Source organism: Anas acuta, chromosome 22 (genome assembly GCF_963932015.1).
Source record: "Anas acuta chromosome 22, bAnaAcu1.1, whole genome shotgun sequence".
Classification (NCBI taxonomy): Eukaryota; Metazoa; Chordata; class Aves; order Anseriformes; family Anatidae; genus Anas; species Anas acuta.
In genome coordinates this window covers 1,073,006-1,088,835 of record NC_089000.1, presented here as the reverse complement: position 1 = coordinate 1,088,835, position 15,830 = coordinate 1,073,006, and the positions used below count along the sequence as shown (strand labels likewise).

At 48.4% G+C, this 15,830-nt stretch overlaps 1 protein-coding gene across 4 annotated transcripts in view; it reads right to left on the bottom strand.

Annotated features, from left to right (window-relative positions):
• Positions 1 to 15,830, bottom strand: part of SPEN (spen family transcriptional repressor) — a 65,294-nt gene that overhangs the window by 23,894 nt on the left and 25,570 nt on the right. For all 4 annotated transcript variants that reach the window (XM_068658347.1, XM_068658343.1, XM_068658344.1 and 1 more), the window contains one exon: positions 1,869 to 2,029. In XM_068658347.1, coding sequence (XP_068514448.1) covers positions 1,869 to 2,029 — 161 coding nt within the window. The remainder of the gene's footprint in view (positions 1 to 1,868; positions 2,030 to 15,830) is intronic.

Below are 15,830 nucleotides of genomic sequence, written 5' to 3'. Positions count from 1 at the left end.
TAAACAGTGTTACTTCCTTAATGAGCCCACCACCAAACACACAGATACTGCGTAGAACAGTTCTCAGAGGCAAGATGAGGCATCTGGAATGGAGACCCAAGTTATACAGCATTCGGTTCAGTCAATTCAGAAAGTTAACTAGGCAGATTCGTGTGATTCTGCAACACCTGACAGTGTTCACACAATCTGCCTAATATCTGTGGGGCATGGACCTCATGTCACTTCAAGGAACTACAGCAAAAAAAAAAATCTACAGAAAGAATATTAACGCTGCAAGGTATGCTGCTCACAAAGCTAAGACATAATAGTTTGATTCAGCCAGAGCCTGTGTATACACGAACTACGCTACAACTGTTTTCCAAATGACCCCATGTTCTTTTTTTCCACGGAATCTCTCCCTTGTTCAGTGCAGGGAGTGGAGAGCGACCATCCACACTCCTCAGTGAGCGGTCTCCTACATTATTTACCATGCACTGTTCGATGCTCAACACTGCAACAGAAAACCCTGAAGTCCTCACATGATGCAAAAAAGAAACTGAGGCACGGCGAGAAGCGATGGTCAGAACCTCCCACCAGTTCCAAGTGACACATCTGAGATGCTTCAGGTTTTCCCCTGGGAAATCCACAGCACTGTTTTGAACCACCAGCTCCAGTAGCTGTAGTGCTGGGGACGTGTGGGATTTCTCACAGATGGTCACTAATCAAGCAATTTTCCCACTACTGCACAAGAACCGAGGCAGAAGCCGAGAGAAGCCCGTCCTCGGAGGCAGCACGCAGCTGCCTGGTCAAAGGCACGACCCTGCTACCTTGAGCCCCAGCCCCATGTAGCACACGCCTCCCCGCTCCTCCACGAGGGCTTTGGGATGCAGGAGACCTTCTCTTGTTGCTTGCCACTCCTTCCCAGGGCAGCACCCATCTTCTGCTCTAAGTGAGGCAGGGCTCTGGGGGATGAACCTGTGTGCTATCACCTTGTGACATCTACGCGTTAGGAGCCTGATCAAAGCTGCCCTGAACTTTCTCCCCGGCTCTTTCCTCGCAGGCTAATCTTTCTGCCCATTCCTGCCCAGCCTTTGTTGCATCTCCATTTGCATGATTTCCTTCCATCCTCCCTCCTCCACATCACCTAGCAATGGATATCAGAACGTTTTTAAGACCTGTAGCCAAACAGCACAACCTCCTAACCCAACATCAGATCCAACGTTCAAAGTATGGACACTGCTCGTCTATCAACAGAATGCCTAAAGAAACCATTCAGCAAAAAACAAAGTATTTTTCTTTACCTGTATCAGCACAAAGCTATGGTGATACGAGAGCAAATACAAAAAAATGTGGAAAATTTCTGCCTCAGTAGCTTAAGCTTGGTGACACTGGGAGAAACAAAGGGGAATGCACTAGGTAGCTTTATCCCTAACCAGTGCCTCTATGTTTGCTTTCACGGAAGCAAGAAGTTAAATTTCTGGCAAAAGCTGTAAAAGCCAGCAGGTTTGCTCCTCTGTCCAAGAGGCTCAGAATTTAAACTCAGTGAAGAGTCCTGAAACACACATAAATCCCCGGCATTTCCATCTCTAGCAGAGTAACAATGAAATCTCTTAAATGAAGCATCATTCATAACTTGCTGCTTTTCGTACCTCACCTAATTGTATTCCATTACTATGGCAGCAATAACCCTGAACCAAGTTTCATAAAAGATGGCTCATCAGACTATATTCTGGTTTTCCTGTTCAACAGCAAAGAGTTTAAAAAGACACATTTGACACCAAGAACACAGAAAAAAAAAAAAAGATTATTTAATCAGTCAATAACCTGCCCCTACTCTTTTTTCCCCTTTTTCTGGCACCTTGTACAGACACTGTTGCATGTGAATTTACCTGTTGAGCGCACTGGAAGATTTTGAACCTTGATCCCAAAACTTTTCCGGGGTTCATCTTTCTCCAGAGATGGAAGCAGCTGGGACGCGGGCGCGGGGACTGCCGTCGACTGCACGGAGCGTGCCGGGGACTCGTCACTCGAGCTGCTGCTGGAGTCACTGCTGTGGAAGGCACAAGGGAAACGGCAGGTCAGTGCAGGGAGACACAAAGGGGTTTTAATTAAACAGCAAAACGCCCGAGCTGCCGCTGGGTTTTCTGCTCAGACGGCAGCAGGGGAACGGCTGCGGGCACGCCGCGCTGTCCCAGCAGTCAAGGAAATGGAATCTGGGTAAGATGTCAGCGGCTCCTGTTACGCTCCGTGACACCAGGCGGGGTGGAATTACGGCCAGGCCTGCGTGGGAAGGCTGCAGGGAGGCGGAGGGCACGCAGAGCCCCTCGCCTGCCCGTGAAGGAGCAGCGCAGAGAGGAGAAGAGCCGGGGCAGATGCTCGGGAAGCAGCGAACCCGGCCGGCTGTGGCAGCAGGGTGCGGGGAGTTCGGGCCCCGGAACATCTCTGACAAGCCCTAATTACAGAGCGGGGTTTGTGGAGCACACTGCACGGAGAGCCAATCGAACCCGACGGAGCCGATCGTTAGATGCTTCGCGGAGGAGTCACAAATACAGAGAATAATGTTATTAAAGCTTGCCCAGTGGGGACACGTCATCTCCTTCAGTGGCTGATTTCTTCCCTGAGGCACGAGGGCTTGTATCACTGCTAAAAATAATTTTGTCTGACATAACCCTGGAGATTCTCCATTACACGAGCAACTTTCTAAAAAATTCCACTGGAATTTCAACTCCGAGCCTGGATGCTGGGGGGGGGAGGATCTGCCACGTACGAAAACAACAGGCTTGCTTTTAAATTTGCTTCATTTGAATGAATTTTTAAGTCTGTCTGGATTGCGTCAGAAATGATAAAAAAACAAGTTCATCTTTTTTCCATCTTACATTATTTCACGGGCTTGTTACATTCCCTCTTTGCCTTAACCCAACTAACTCTTTCTCTTCTTTTCTCAGGAAACCATTTCATGTTTTGAATCGTTTTTGTGATTGCATTCTGTGGCTTTTTGAGGCCGTGCACAAGTTAATTTGCTCCTCAGCACGGCGTGCTGCAGTTCAACATTCATCTTTCACCCATTTATCCCCTTCCCTCTGCTCCCCACCTTATGCCTCTGGTACTTCTTTACCACCCCAGGTCCTCATGAAGTCAAGCTTTTCTCTACAGCGTTTTGGGAAAAAAAGGACAAAACTGGCCCCACGTTCACCAGCCGTAGTCTCGGTAGTCTCCAGGGGTGACACCACCGCCCCCTGCCACTATGGAGCAAACTGGCAAACAGTGGGGAAACTTCTTTTAAAACACAGTCAGAGGATGTGTATGGAGAGAATCTGAAAATAATTTCCAACCTGAGAGCAGCACCACGTGCTGCACCATTCCCCTGAGGCAGATCAAACAGATTTTAGGGCTTCCTCGAGCCTCTGCCCCTTTTCAGATTTTTGCCCGGCACTGCCACCAGCCACGCACTTCTCCAAACATTTCAAATATTCGGCTTTGCTAAGATTGTATCTTTTAAGTAAGTGGCGGCTCTGTTTGAGCAGAGCTTTAAGATGGGAATGGGCTATTTTTAGCCTTTTTATGACGACGTTTAAAATATGGAACAAGCTGTTAAAAGCACAGCGCTCCACTTGGGGAGAAGATCGGCTGCGGGTAGCACCGGCAGACGTCCGAGCAGCGAGCCCCGTGCCTCCCCAAGACAACAGCCGAGGAGGGTGAGGAATTCTACAACAACTCCAATTTTATTTTGGGAAGCGGGGACCATGCTGCTAACTTCCACTGCGTGCAGGGAGCTTCAGGGATACGCAATCGAGACTTTCTGAGACATTCCAGAGAAGAAAAAAAAAAATCATGCTTGCTTTATTCAGTTTTCAGGGAGGAGAAAATGGCAGCAAGAACAATTCCCCTTTCTTTCAGGAAAGGCTCGTCACTTTTCCAATTGAAGAAACATGGATATCATCATTCAAGAGGAAGTCAGAGGTTTTCTGCTGTGTGAATAGGAGATTGATGGAAGAGTTAATTGCAGCCGCTGTGTCATACAGTTATAGCACAGCAGAATGAAAATAAAGCCTCTGACAGGGAGTTATACAGGGTCTCGAAGAGAAAAACAGAACCCCTTGTAACCAGACCAGCTTTAAAAATACACAGAACTGAAATATGTAAGCTGCACGAGGGGATGTTCCCAGAGTATTAAAATCAGAGGATGGCTTCTCCTTTCCCCATAAGTCACTTTGAAAACCTCTGTCCTTTGCCAACCCGTGGAAGATACCTTATTAAAAATTCCTCTAGCAAGACTACCTTCTGAAAAACCAGCTAAGGAAATCCTACCGCGGGAATGTTAAGAGACTTGTTAAAACAACAGCTCTGACACCTGCTTCCATTTCAAGCCCTCGGCAGCTCTCGGGGCAGGCCGGGAGCATCCCATGGAGAAGGGCTTTGGGTCTGCCCCGAGCGCGTTCGCTACCGGCACAAGCGCCGGAGCCGCGCGGCGATTGCTGGCGCTCTGGCACCCAGCCTTTTCCCAACACGGGAAAACCTGCTCTTCAACATCCATGTAAACTCAGCCGAGCAGAATGCCAGCACGCAGCAAAACTAATCTCCTGAGCTGTCACAACACACACATTTCACAGAGAGGGAGTCTGTGCTGGGAATTTGCTTTTTTAAACATCTTCGGCTTACAGCCTCATTTGCCTTTTAGGAGGTTTCAGGGTTTTCTTGTGACGTATGCTAATTTGTCAAGAACTGGAAGTTTAAGCAGAAGGATTTCAGACGCTCTCTCGTCGAGCTCAGATATGCACAAAGCTTCAAAAATGAGTCTCGCTCCGGCTTTTATCGTGGCATCACAGCGATGCAAAATAGAGGGTTTTGATTTCACTGTCAGCAAAATCAGATGGAAAGCGGAGCTAAAAGGAGATGACTCTTACCGCAGCGAGGAGGCAGACGTGGAGCCCTTCCCTTACACACGCACCCTACTACCAGCGTAGTTTACGAGCCCTTTTAAAACATTAATCTGCCTTCCATAATTGTGTTTTACAAGTATTTAGGATGCCTGTGATCTTACTATCTACATATCTATTTTCTAATCACATAAAGTCAATTAATAATCCACTGCTCCAGTTTTATCCCTATGGGTAGCACCCCAGAGACTCCAAGGGCGAGAATCCAGCACTGGGTTCACATCACACAAACGAGCCCCAAATTCCCCCGATTTCAGCCCCTGGCACACCGCAGCCCATCGAGCACACAAACCTCTCCTGCTCTCTCTCCTAACTGCAGAGATGACATTTCAGACCCTGGTGCACGCATCCTATAGAAGCGGGTCTGGTTTCCACAGAAATACCTCATTTCCAAGTAATTGCATTTTGCAGTTCTAACTGACGACCAAGTTATGCTCTATTTATGTATGAAAAATGAAAGCGCTGGAGCAAAGCACACAAAGCGAGCCGCTCCCTTTGTTCCCCAGCAAAAAGGAGATAAAAGAGCGGCTCCCAACCAGTCGATGGAACAGGATACCTGCTGCTTCTCGTCAATGGCAGGCTGCGCTCAATCAAGGGATCCCACAACCTGCCAGACCCTTTTGCAATTTTAAAATGTGGGACAATTGTCATTTCTGGGGATTGATTCGAGAGCTGTGAGTCAGCGGTAGCCCCGGTGACGACCCTCGTTACGGCAAGCAGGAAACACCGCGGCCTTGGTGGAAAACGACGCAGGAAGAAGCAGGCAACACGCTGCCAAACTCCAGGTTTTAAGGAAAAAACAAAAAACAACAAAAACCAGCTGCCATTGTCAGAGCAAGTTAAAAACCAAGCCACCTAAAATCGCTGGGAAGCCTTTTCTTTTTTCAGGGGGAACATGTGCCAAATTTCAAGAGGAAAAAAGTAAAAATTAAATGCTTGTTTTTTTTTTTTTTAATAGCTCCCCTCAAAAAATGCGTAACCAGAACTGGTGAAGGATCCAGAATTCTTTTACAGAAAATATTCAGAGCGATTATTTTTTTTCTGCCAGAACTAACTGGAATCAGGAACACTGCCTAGATCAGCTATGATTCAATACCCTGTCAAAATAATCTCCAAGTACAGATTATCTCCTAGAAAGATCTATTAAGGACAACAACACAGGCCAACCTTCCCCGGCGCGAGTTATTCACACGGCTGATGTCAGCAGCAGATTCCCAAGTCTAGTCAGGAAATCCAAAGTTAACGTCCAGTAATCTCGGGACGGAAATAACAGGAACCCTTCTTCTCGACCCTCCCTTCTCAGATCCCAGCGAAGCCACGGGAGATGATCCGCATGCAAAAGCCATCAGCTGCGAGGTGCTGTACGCTGATCGGCTCTATCCAGGAGACACAAATCCTTGGGGTGTTTTTTCACATTGTCAACGGGCTTCAGAAACAAGCTGCCAGATAAGATTTCTTGGACATAACACGGTCAGCGCTGGGAAAACTGTGCCAGAGAAATGGTAAAAGAATCCTGACTGCATAATTTGAAAGTTTGGAAAAAGAATTTGAAAAATCTGTTTATTGGCAGCCAACATCCAGCAAAAGTTATCGATGCTAACTGAAAGAAAACCATTAGGAAACATGAGAGTGTCATACGCCATTCTAGCTGTAGATTAAAGGACCCCTGCCCACGAAACTGGATTCTCTTCTGGATGAAAAAGGGTATATCGAAATAATAGATGTACAGGTCCATTACGGGCTGCTATTGCTGCCACACTACCTGACACTGCACCAATCTAAAAATACATTTGATGAGAATTTCCCACATTCTCTGCACACGTGTGCAAAAAAAAAAAAAAAAGCCAAATACCAAGTAACCCATACCCACAAAAATCAAACTACTCCCCACCCCTAAAAAGAAATCAGAAGAAGCAGGTCATTCAGCTATTCTGAATTTGTTGTCTTCTGGCTGGTCGCCTCACACCACTTCTGCTGATGCTGAATTTTGCCTGAAGACCCTCAAAACATGAAGGGTTCTCTTTGAGCATCCTTCCAGCGAGCACATCCCCTGTAACCCAGCAGAGCTCAGAGGCCAGCTTACTGAGGATCCGGTTTGTTTGTACTGAGCGATCAGGAGGGAAGGAATCGTTATCACGCTGCAGGCTGGCAGCTCAGCGGGCTCACCCACATGTGCATAACACAACGAGCTTGAACCCTGCTTTTCCATCTCATAACAAAGTTTTACCTCTTCACGTAAGCGTCAGAGCAGACTCCAGCTGCCTGGCATGCAAGGGCAGAGAAGGTGAGCTGGGAACGGAGCCACCCCGACGTCCTCCCCGCCAGCTGCCCCGTGCCCCTCGCCCCAGCCTCCAGTACCTTCAGCCTGGGTGCTGCAGCTCGCCGGGACGTGGTGGCCTGACATTCTTGGCATCGTTTCAAGCCACTGAAAGCTTTCCACCCAAGGAACTTTGGTTTGTACACGTCATGCATGCATCCTCAGAAGTATTTAACAACACACAACTGTGATAAAACAACCTACCGAGGGGAGGAAAAAAAAAAAAAAAAGCCCTGCTCCGCATAAGCAGAAAACAGTCGTGAAAAATCAGTGCTCAGCAGATAAAAAAATATTTACTGCTCTGGGGAAAGATCATTAAATACTGCAGACGAATGCAATTAGGACGTCCTCTTTCCCTTAACTTTTTCTGCCTTACCACACCCAGAAAGGAGACTTGAGAAATCTCCTGCTGGGCTGGAATCCTGAATCGACAGAAACGAAACGATGTTTAAAGGCCATGGGAAAGTAGCACAGCCATGACAGCTCTGGATGGTTGAGCCGGCCAAATAACGCAGGCTGTTGACAGTGGTTTTTCAGTCTTTGACCAGTAAGCTTTTAAGGTACAGTCTCCAGGTAATATTTACCGTATTTTTAATCCAAATCAAGCGACTGGCTTTTTAAGAGCCCATTACAATTTCCAGGACAGGCCGTAGGAATATTTACTTCAGCCAGTTTATCTTCATGTCTAACAGACACCTGAACTTCGGCGAGGAACAGCGTGCTGAAAGCAACCGTGGAAAAGGCGCGGATGTCACTCAGAAAGCTGGAGAGGACTTCGGGAAGCCCTCCAGCCCCAGAACCTGCAGCCACGTGCTTTGAGAGCCTGGAGACAGCCACAGGGTCCTTTTGGTTCCTCGCTGCAGCTAAATAACCTGCTGATGACAATCGCTGAAATACATATGTTGGTATTAATCCATGTCAGGCTGATAGCTGTGCCCAGCCCACCGCTGGTGTTGCTCCTTCACCTCCCTCCCTCTGGCCCCAGGTACGATGAACTTTGTACGGCCAACAATAAAAAGGCTGACCTGGAAAAAACACGCAGGACGAACCTATTGGCCTATCTGTCTTGCAAACAGCCTGCTCGGGCACCACGGCAGCTCGGCACCTCTGGACAACGCTGCCCGAGCTCCCCGTGCTGGCTTTCAGCTCCAGCCACCACCTCGGGACACGCAGGTCTCCTGGGAGCGGCAGGACAGCTCTCGAGCAAAAATGAAACCCCCGAAAGCCAGAGGAAATGCTTTCTCAGCGAACGGCCACAGCCACAGAGCTCGCTGCTGGGAAGCCATCGGGGCCTGGAGGGCACAGTACAAAGCCGCTCTCCGCCGAAGCGTTCCCACAATTAAATCTCCACCAGTGCAAACCCAAGAGTGGGTGTGAGAACGCGCGAGCCCGAGGAGCCTCGGTTTGCTACCATCACCTTCACGAGGGAAGCCTTGGGCCAAGGCCCAGCACCCGCTCGTGCATGGCGCAGACGTGCGCTTACACCACGGCTGCCCCGACGGGTTTTTTAATGCAACTTTCCCAAATCTGGTGGGAGCAGACGGGAACGGCCCCGCCAGCACTGCGAAGCTGCCATCGGAGGACACTGGAGGGGCAGAGCTCACCACCACGGCCGAGGAACGGCTTGCATGGGCTGGAAGAAAAATTGCCCTCAGCCCAAGTTACCGTAACACTGTTCAAGTCAACAACTTTTGCCAGCTATCTGTAGACATCTAAATTAATATTTTGCAACCACCGGAGCGTATTAAAGCTTTCAAAAAAACATTTGAGTTCGAGGCAGATGTGAGGTAGGTATGTCTTAACACCCCTGCATTGCAGATGGAAAAATGAGGTAAGCAGAGGCCCAGGGCTTTGCCCAAGGTCGTTGGGTGAGTCACCGGGAGAGCAGCTTGAGGAACTCGATCTCCTGGCTCAGAGGAGGCCAAATCTTTTCAAAACACTGAGAAAGCAACATTGGAAGGCGGTTTCCTAAACAACAACTGCGCTACTTTCATGAAGGCATCTGGTAAACACCTTAAAAAGAAAAATCCACTCTACCCCTCTACCCCGTGCTAGTATGTTACTACTTGCTTACTCCAGGAGTACAGAGCAGCTCCTCTCGCTTGAATAGCACTGGCAACTGATTTCCTGGGAATTAACAGCCTCAAACACCCCAACACCGGCGAGCAGCACATGGAGCACCGGCTGGCATCCTCGGCAGAAAATCACAAAGCACGGATCTCCTCGTGCCACGGGGCCCGCAGAGCCTCGCGGGGGCACGGCAGGCAGACACAGGGACCCCCATCTCCAGCAGCCCAGCCGGGGGGGCTGGAAAGCATTGTTGTGCCTTCGCCGAGCCCTGGCACCGCCAGCTGCCCCACGCTCACCCCACGCCGCCAAACACCCATCACCGCCCGCTGAAACTCCTGTTTGCTGGGGTCCGGAGCAGTTTGGAAATCGTGCGTCCTCCCGTATAAACAGATGTAATTGTTCTTCAGATGGGAGTTGCAATGAAAGCCATGCCAAGATCCACAGCTGATAAACAATGCCTCTTAAGTAAAATTGGGAACATGCAAAGCTTAATATAGAAGTTCCATTTCCAACAGCAACGCTGTGGAAGTTCAGTACTTCTAAAAACGGTCACTATTGTCCAAAGGGTGAAAATGGAAAAGAAACGGACAAAGCAGCACTACCTCTCCATCAGAAATACGTACGTACACCAAGGGTGGTTTTGGAACAGTTTCTGTTGCCTTATATCTCATCTGGGCTTACAAAGAAATGCCAACCAGATGAAAGGAAGAATAATCTTGGAGGCTTTATTTTATTATTATTTTTTTTAAATCTTTTTTTAGACCAAATGCAGCAACTGGACAGGGCACAGGGTGCTGCTGGGGCACGTGAGCACTTTGTAAATCCAGAATGGTAACTGTGATTCCCACGTAAAGGATGACTTAAAATGGAAGGCCTGGGAAAATGATGTCGCTTCTGTGATCTCAGGCGGCATACAATATAAAAGAGAAGACATTTGATGAGTTGTATGTTAAGGATTAATTTGCCATTTAAAAATGCAAGAACAGATGGATCTCTTGGCTTGGACTATATTTGGGAATTACTTCATTTTCTGCCCACATGCAAATAAAAATAAAACTAGAAGTAGAACTTTCAGCAAAATTTCTCATGGGTAGAAAACACGAGCCACAAAATTAAAGAAATCACAGTCTTTGTCTGGAACAGGTGAAGTGCTATAGCCTAGTACCATGTTGGTGGGGAAAATGTGTCTTTGCATCTGTCAAGCAACCACACAGAGTAATGCCAGCCCCAAACGCTCACAAACCTAAGCCAGAGTCACGTGGCGGCGCAGTCCTACAGTTTCTCTCACACACACAACTCCTGAAAGAGCCCCTTTTGGAACTTTAATTTGTTAGTGATTGAATCTCTGCATGGTTGGCAGACCAGGCATCATGCAAGGCACTTTTTTGCTGACTGTCACATGCAGAGGCACATCCTGCCCCCTCCCCTAAAAGCCTAGGGCAGTCCTATCGCGCTAACTGGGACTGTAAAGCAAGGGTGAGGACTTCGATATTTGTGGGAAAAAATGCCAAAGTAGGGAAAAACGCAAAAGGGAGACACCTTAACCTTAGTCCTCCCAGGCACCCGCCCCATGCTGTTCCACCTGTGCCCTGCACACCGTGTGGGCTCCGCAGGCAGGAGCGGTGCAAGGCGGTGTTGCGGCTCCGCCGGGACCAGCAGGGAAATCCTTCGGTCCCCCAGGGGATTCCCACGGGCGAAGTCGAGGTGCCCCACCTGCCTGCTGTCAGTACAGGGCTTACGGAGACCAGGCTTTGAAACCTCCAAACTGTAGGACAGCAAGGAATGGTCTGCAAGCCTCACAGAGAGTGTTTAATTAAACTGCTTCATTTTTTTTCCCCCACGTGTTTTTTTAAACTGAACGTTTAAAAGCAAAACCAACAAAAACTGCTTCTGAATAAACTCTTAGATAGCATCTATTTGTTTCTCCTGTAACTGCATAACAAGCCATCCTTCGCTTCCCTCTGCCTCCAAACAAACAAAACTTACAAGCCAGCATCAGCTCAGCACAGCACTGACGAGCATCGGACATCCCCAGCGTGTTCCCAGACACAGCTCCGCACACATTTAGAAAGTGAAGAGGAACAGAAAATTTGCACTAACCTGATAGCTTCCTTTCTTTGACTATTCATCCTTCACAATCCAGACAACAGGACATGCCAGGCAGTAAACAAACATTTTAGGGAGGGACTAACTTCAAAGCCAACTGTGCAAGGCTGACATAATTTGAGGGTTTGAGATCTTGCAGCAACCTCTTACCAAACGAGGTGTCAGATGATACAAGGAGGTCAAACCTGTAGCAGCCGGTGTAAGTAGGGCACTTTGCACCTCTCAGTCAGCCAAGCTGCACCATTTGTCCGTGGGGACCCGGTGCTGTTCAGGCTTGGGAATTAACTTGCAGGAGGAGAACAATGCTGCTCTGTCACACGTTATCACACAGCGGGCTAGAAATGCCTTTGACATTTTATACTCTCAAATGGACGAGAGATGATAAATTATGTTAACGTCCTTATTGCCAGGATCAGCTTGACGTGTACCTTAACTATGCTCCTGACTCCTGAAGTTTGATGACGTTTTTTTATTTTTTTGCCCAGGTTTCTGGGCATCTGGAAAATACAAAGCACCTGTGGGAGAAATGATGAAACTGCCCTGAAAACCACTTCCCTCTCACAAAAAGGATTCTCCAAAAGGCGCACTTGATGCCATCCTCGATTTTTAAGTGTCTTCTAGCAGAAATCATTGCCTTGAGCTACATAGAGGAACTGCACACTGAACTCCAGACATTTTTCAAAGAGAAGTATTTGAAAGGCTCCACATTTCACTTGCGTTTTCAGACAGGGTGTTCGTTTCTAAATCCAGCAGGTCTCAGTAAAGAAAAATCAGGTCTCCCTACTTTTATCACCAGAATCTTGTCAAGAAGGAAGGACTCACAGAGAAGTCTCATTAATGCCAGGAACACTCAAAGGGCTACTTTTGTTCTCATATCAGTTAAGCATTTAATAAATAATGCACGGTTCTCAAAGTTTTATTATTATTACACCATCTACGCAGTACATTTCCCACTTCTTCCTTTTGGAAACCCATCTTTTGCTTCCCTTAAACAAAGCAGGCAGTCATACTAAAAATGACATTTTAAAAAATAGGACTATGCCCTGGCACACAAATTATTTCCCCCTTCATACAATTTTGAAGCCCTCACTTCTCCCAGACTGGGACTTTCCACTTGCATTCCCAGCAGACCAGAAGGATCTGCAGAGGGCTATCTAATCGCTCGCTGCGAAGCTTTCATGCTTAAAACCCTGATGCCACCATTAGTGGTTTGGGCACTATCAGAGTCGCAGACTCGATGCTCGGAAGTTGAGGGCACATCTAAGTGCATCAGTTACACAGTTAATTCAATGGGTAACGATTGAGGGGGGATATACTGCTTTTTTCCCTTTAAGGTTTATTTGCCATTAATCCACATCCAGGTCACCTTAGTTTGCACACAGCATGTTCTGCCTGAAGTTATTTTTAAGGTTTATGCCAAGGTCTCTCAATATGCTTCAAAGAAAGCTGTTTTCAGGCCCTTTATTTTTTAAGGCCAGGAAGGTGCTACAGTGCCTGCATCCACACCTCTGGCAGAGCCAAAAAAATTCGCCTTAGGAAAAAACAAATCGCTGCATTTGCATCTCCGACCTTTAAGATGCGAAGGGACACTGCGTCTATGCTTTAATGGAAATAAGTATGACTGAACATAGACGCCGGCTGGATTTCTCCTTTGATCATCATAATGACTGGTATTTCTTCAGGAAGCATTCAATACAGCCTTCCTCTTTTTCTATTCATTCCCCCATGTGAATATTCATTAGAAATTATGAAACTGCTTATTATTCCAAAGGTCTTTATGATGGGAATCCTCTCCCCTACCTTTTGGTGCCTGTAATGCCTGTGCCTCCATCTGAGCTGTCTAGACGCTCTTCATCATCAGTGTAGACGAGCAGGCACTTCTAGACTACGATGCCTCTCATCTATTCTAGCCATGATTCACATCCTAGACTCACTTCTCTCCAAGAAAGAGGAATCTGGACCAGTGACGCAGAGGGAGGCACCCAGCACTGCAGAGCCTATCGCTCTTGGTGGTTTCCCTGTTCTGTTTGGCTTTTGGGGGGGTTTTGATTTCCCTTGCTCCTACAGAGTACTGCAGGAAAAGAAGTGGAGGCTGATTCCTTCCTGCCTTTAGCATCCCTCAGACTAAGCCTTGCTTCTGAGAAGTAACACAGGCAGCTTCAACTTCCCTGACCTCAGCTAATTCTTTATTTCCCTCAGCCTACTCAAGATGATTAAGCAAAATACTTGGAAGGAAATCAAAGCCTTAAAAATGCAATTAGAAGTGACCATTTTGTTAATACGCACACGCAACCCCAAAGTCAAACCCCATCTACCAACAAAACCAGCCCTTCCTCGGGCCTCAGCACACCCCTGAGAAGGAAATCCAGGCTCCCACGGGGTGCACAGGCTCAAGGAAACGTGCAGCATAAAACTCACGAGGACGAGGTCTCCCGCAATGCCTGCGGGAACAAAGCTTTCAGTACGGCCCAGGTTTTGCCCACCATTCCTAAAAACCAGGGTAGAAGACCCGATACCACCAACCATCACACCAGACTCCAGCTCCTGCAGACCTGCCTACCAGTGATTTGGAAATGTCATTTTTTGCAACACGGCAAGTTTTCCTCCCCAGCAGAGGAAGCTGAGGATAAGGAAAGTTCACACAAGGTTCTGGATTCCGCTGCCACCACCCCTGTACTCAACCTCAAATGTGCTAAGCAAAGACTGATCTGATTGCAAGCAGCCTTACAGCATTAAAAATAAAATCTCTTTAATGGGATGCAACATAGTGAAGTCATTTGAGACACTCAAAATAGTTGTCATTGTTATAACACAGAGGTGCTTTTGCAGGACCCTCTTCCTTTGCTTCCAGCCCCACACAATGCACTTTTAAGACTCCCAACGTGAAATTAATTTAACGAAAGAGGGCAACCCTTCTCTGCCTTTAGAGAAATCCAATGCACTTGGAGAAGGCAGCAGCAGCAGATAAACTTCTGGGCCCTGCTGCAGAAACGAAACTTCCACACAGACACATACTGACAGACCAGATTTAGATCAACTCCTACTTCTGCAAATTTAGGAAGGGGCTTAATTGCTCTGTTATTTTGAGCCAGCAATTAACAGTTATTATTGGGACCGCTGGGGGAGGGGGGGGGGGGTATTAATTGCAGCAAAACGTCCACGGTTCTTTGGCAGCATGCAAAACCACATTTGAACACGACGATGTGAACACGTTTAAGGATTTTATTACACAGGAAGAATTGCAGGGGGTGTTTCAAGATGTTTGTTGCGTGTTTTTTTTGTGTTTTTTTTTTTTTTTTTTTTGCCACCGCATCCCACCCACCCACCCCACTGCACAGGGGTCCTGTCACAGAGCAGGGCAAGAGCCTCGGGCGGCCGAATTTTGGGGCCAGAAGCCACCCGCAGCGGCAGGGCTGGGCGCGCGGCCCCGTGAGGCGAGGCGAGGCGAGGCGGCCCTCGCTCCCTCAGCCCCACAGGCGCCATTTCCATGGCCGGGCGGGAAGCCCGCCCCGGGGGCGGCGCGGCTCGGTGCGGGGCCCGGCCGGCCGCCGCCGGCTCAGACCGGTTCTGAGGCACGGCTCAGCCCCCCCCGGCCCCTCACGGCAGCCCTGCGGCCGTGCCAGCACCCGGTGCTCGGTCCGAGGCCGCGGGGGAGCCCCGCAGCGCGGCACAAAGCGGGCTGAGCTCGGCTCCAGAAACCCGAGCCGCTCCCGGGGGCGCCCGAGAGGCCGCTGCCGGTGATACTGAGGCGAGCGGCACCGCCGAAGGACGAAGTGAAGCCGCCAGGCAGCTGGTGACAAAACCCCGAGACGCTTTCAGGCAGATTTTTTAATTTTCCGAGACCGGCGCTTCCCTCTGCAGAGGGATCAAAGCAGCGCACGGCTGCGTGCGAACAAAAGGCAAAGATGAGGTGTTTTCGCCTGGCTCTTACTGGGGTTTACGGTTGCCTTTGTGGTATTATAAAAGGAGGCTTTCTACTCCATGGAATTCTTTTTGTTTTTTAATCTTAACCCAGTTCTGTTTCCCATACAAACAGGAACGCGCTCAACCCCTGAAGCTTTTCACCCTACTGGAAGAGAGCTCCAAAGCACTCAGGCTATCTCTGCAGCGCCTTTTCCGTACAAAATTTATGTGCCATTATTTAACGGCAGCAAAGGCCACCTCACAGATTATTAAACCAAGACTGAACAGCTGCCTTTAACCTACTTCTCCTTCTTTTTCAGCTGTCCCCACCAGAGGCATCTCCCAACCCACTCAAAAACCCGAAATCCCCCCTCCAAGGCCGTGATTCATCGCCTGCTGGCAGACAAACTGAGCGGAAAAGAGGAGGTGAAGACAATGGGAGGGAAAGGTCCACATTATGTAATGAAACCAAATTCACTTTCTGCTTTCACTTCAGTTGTTTAAATGCACTGAGAACC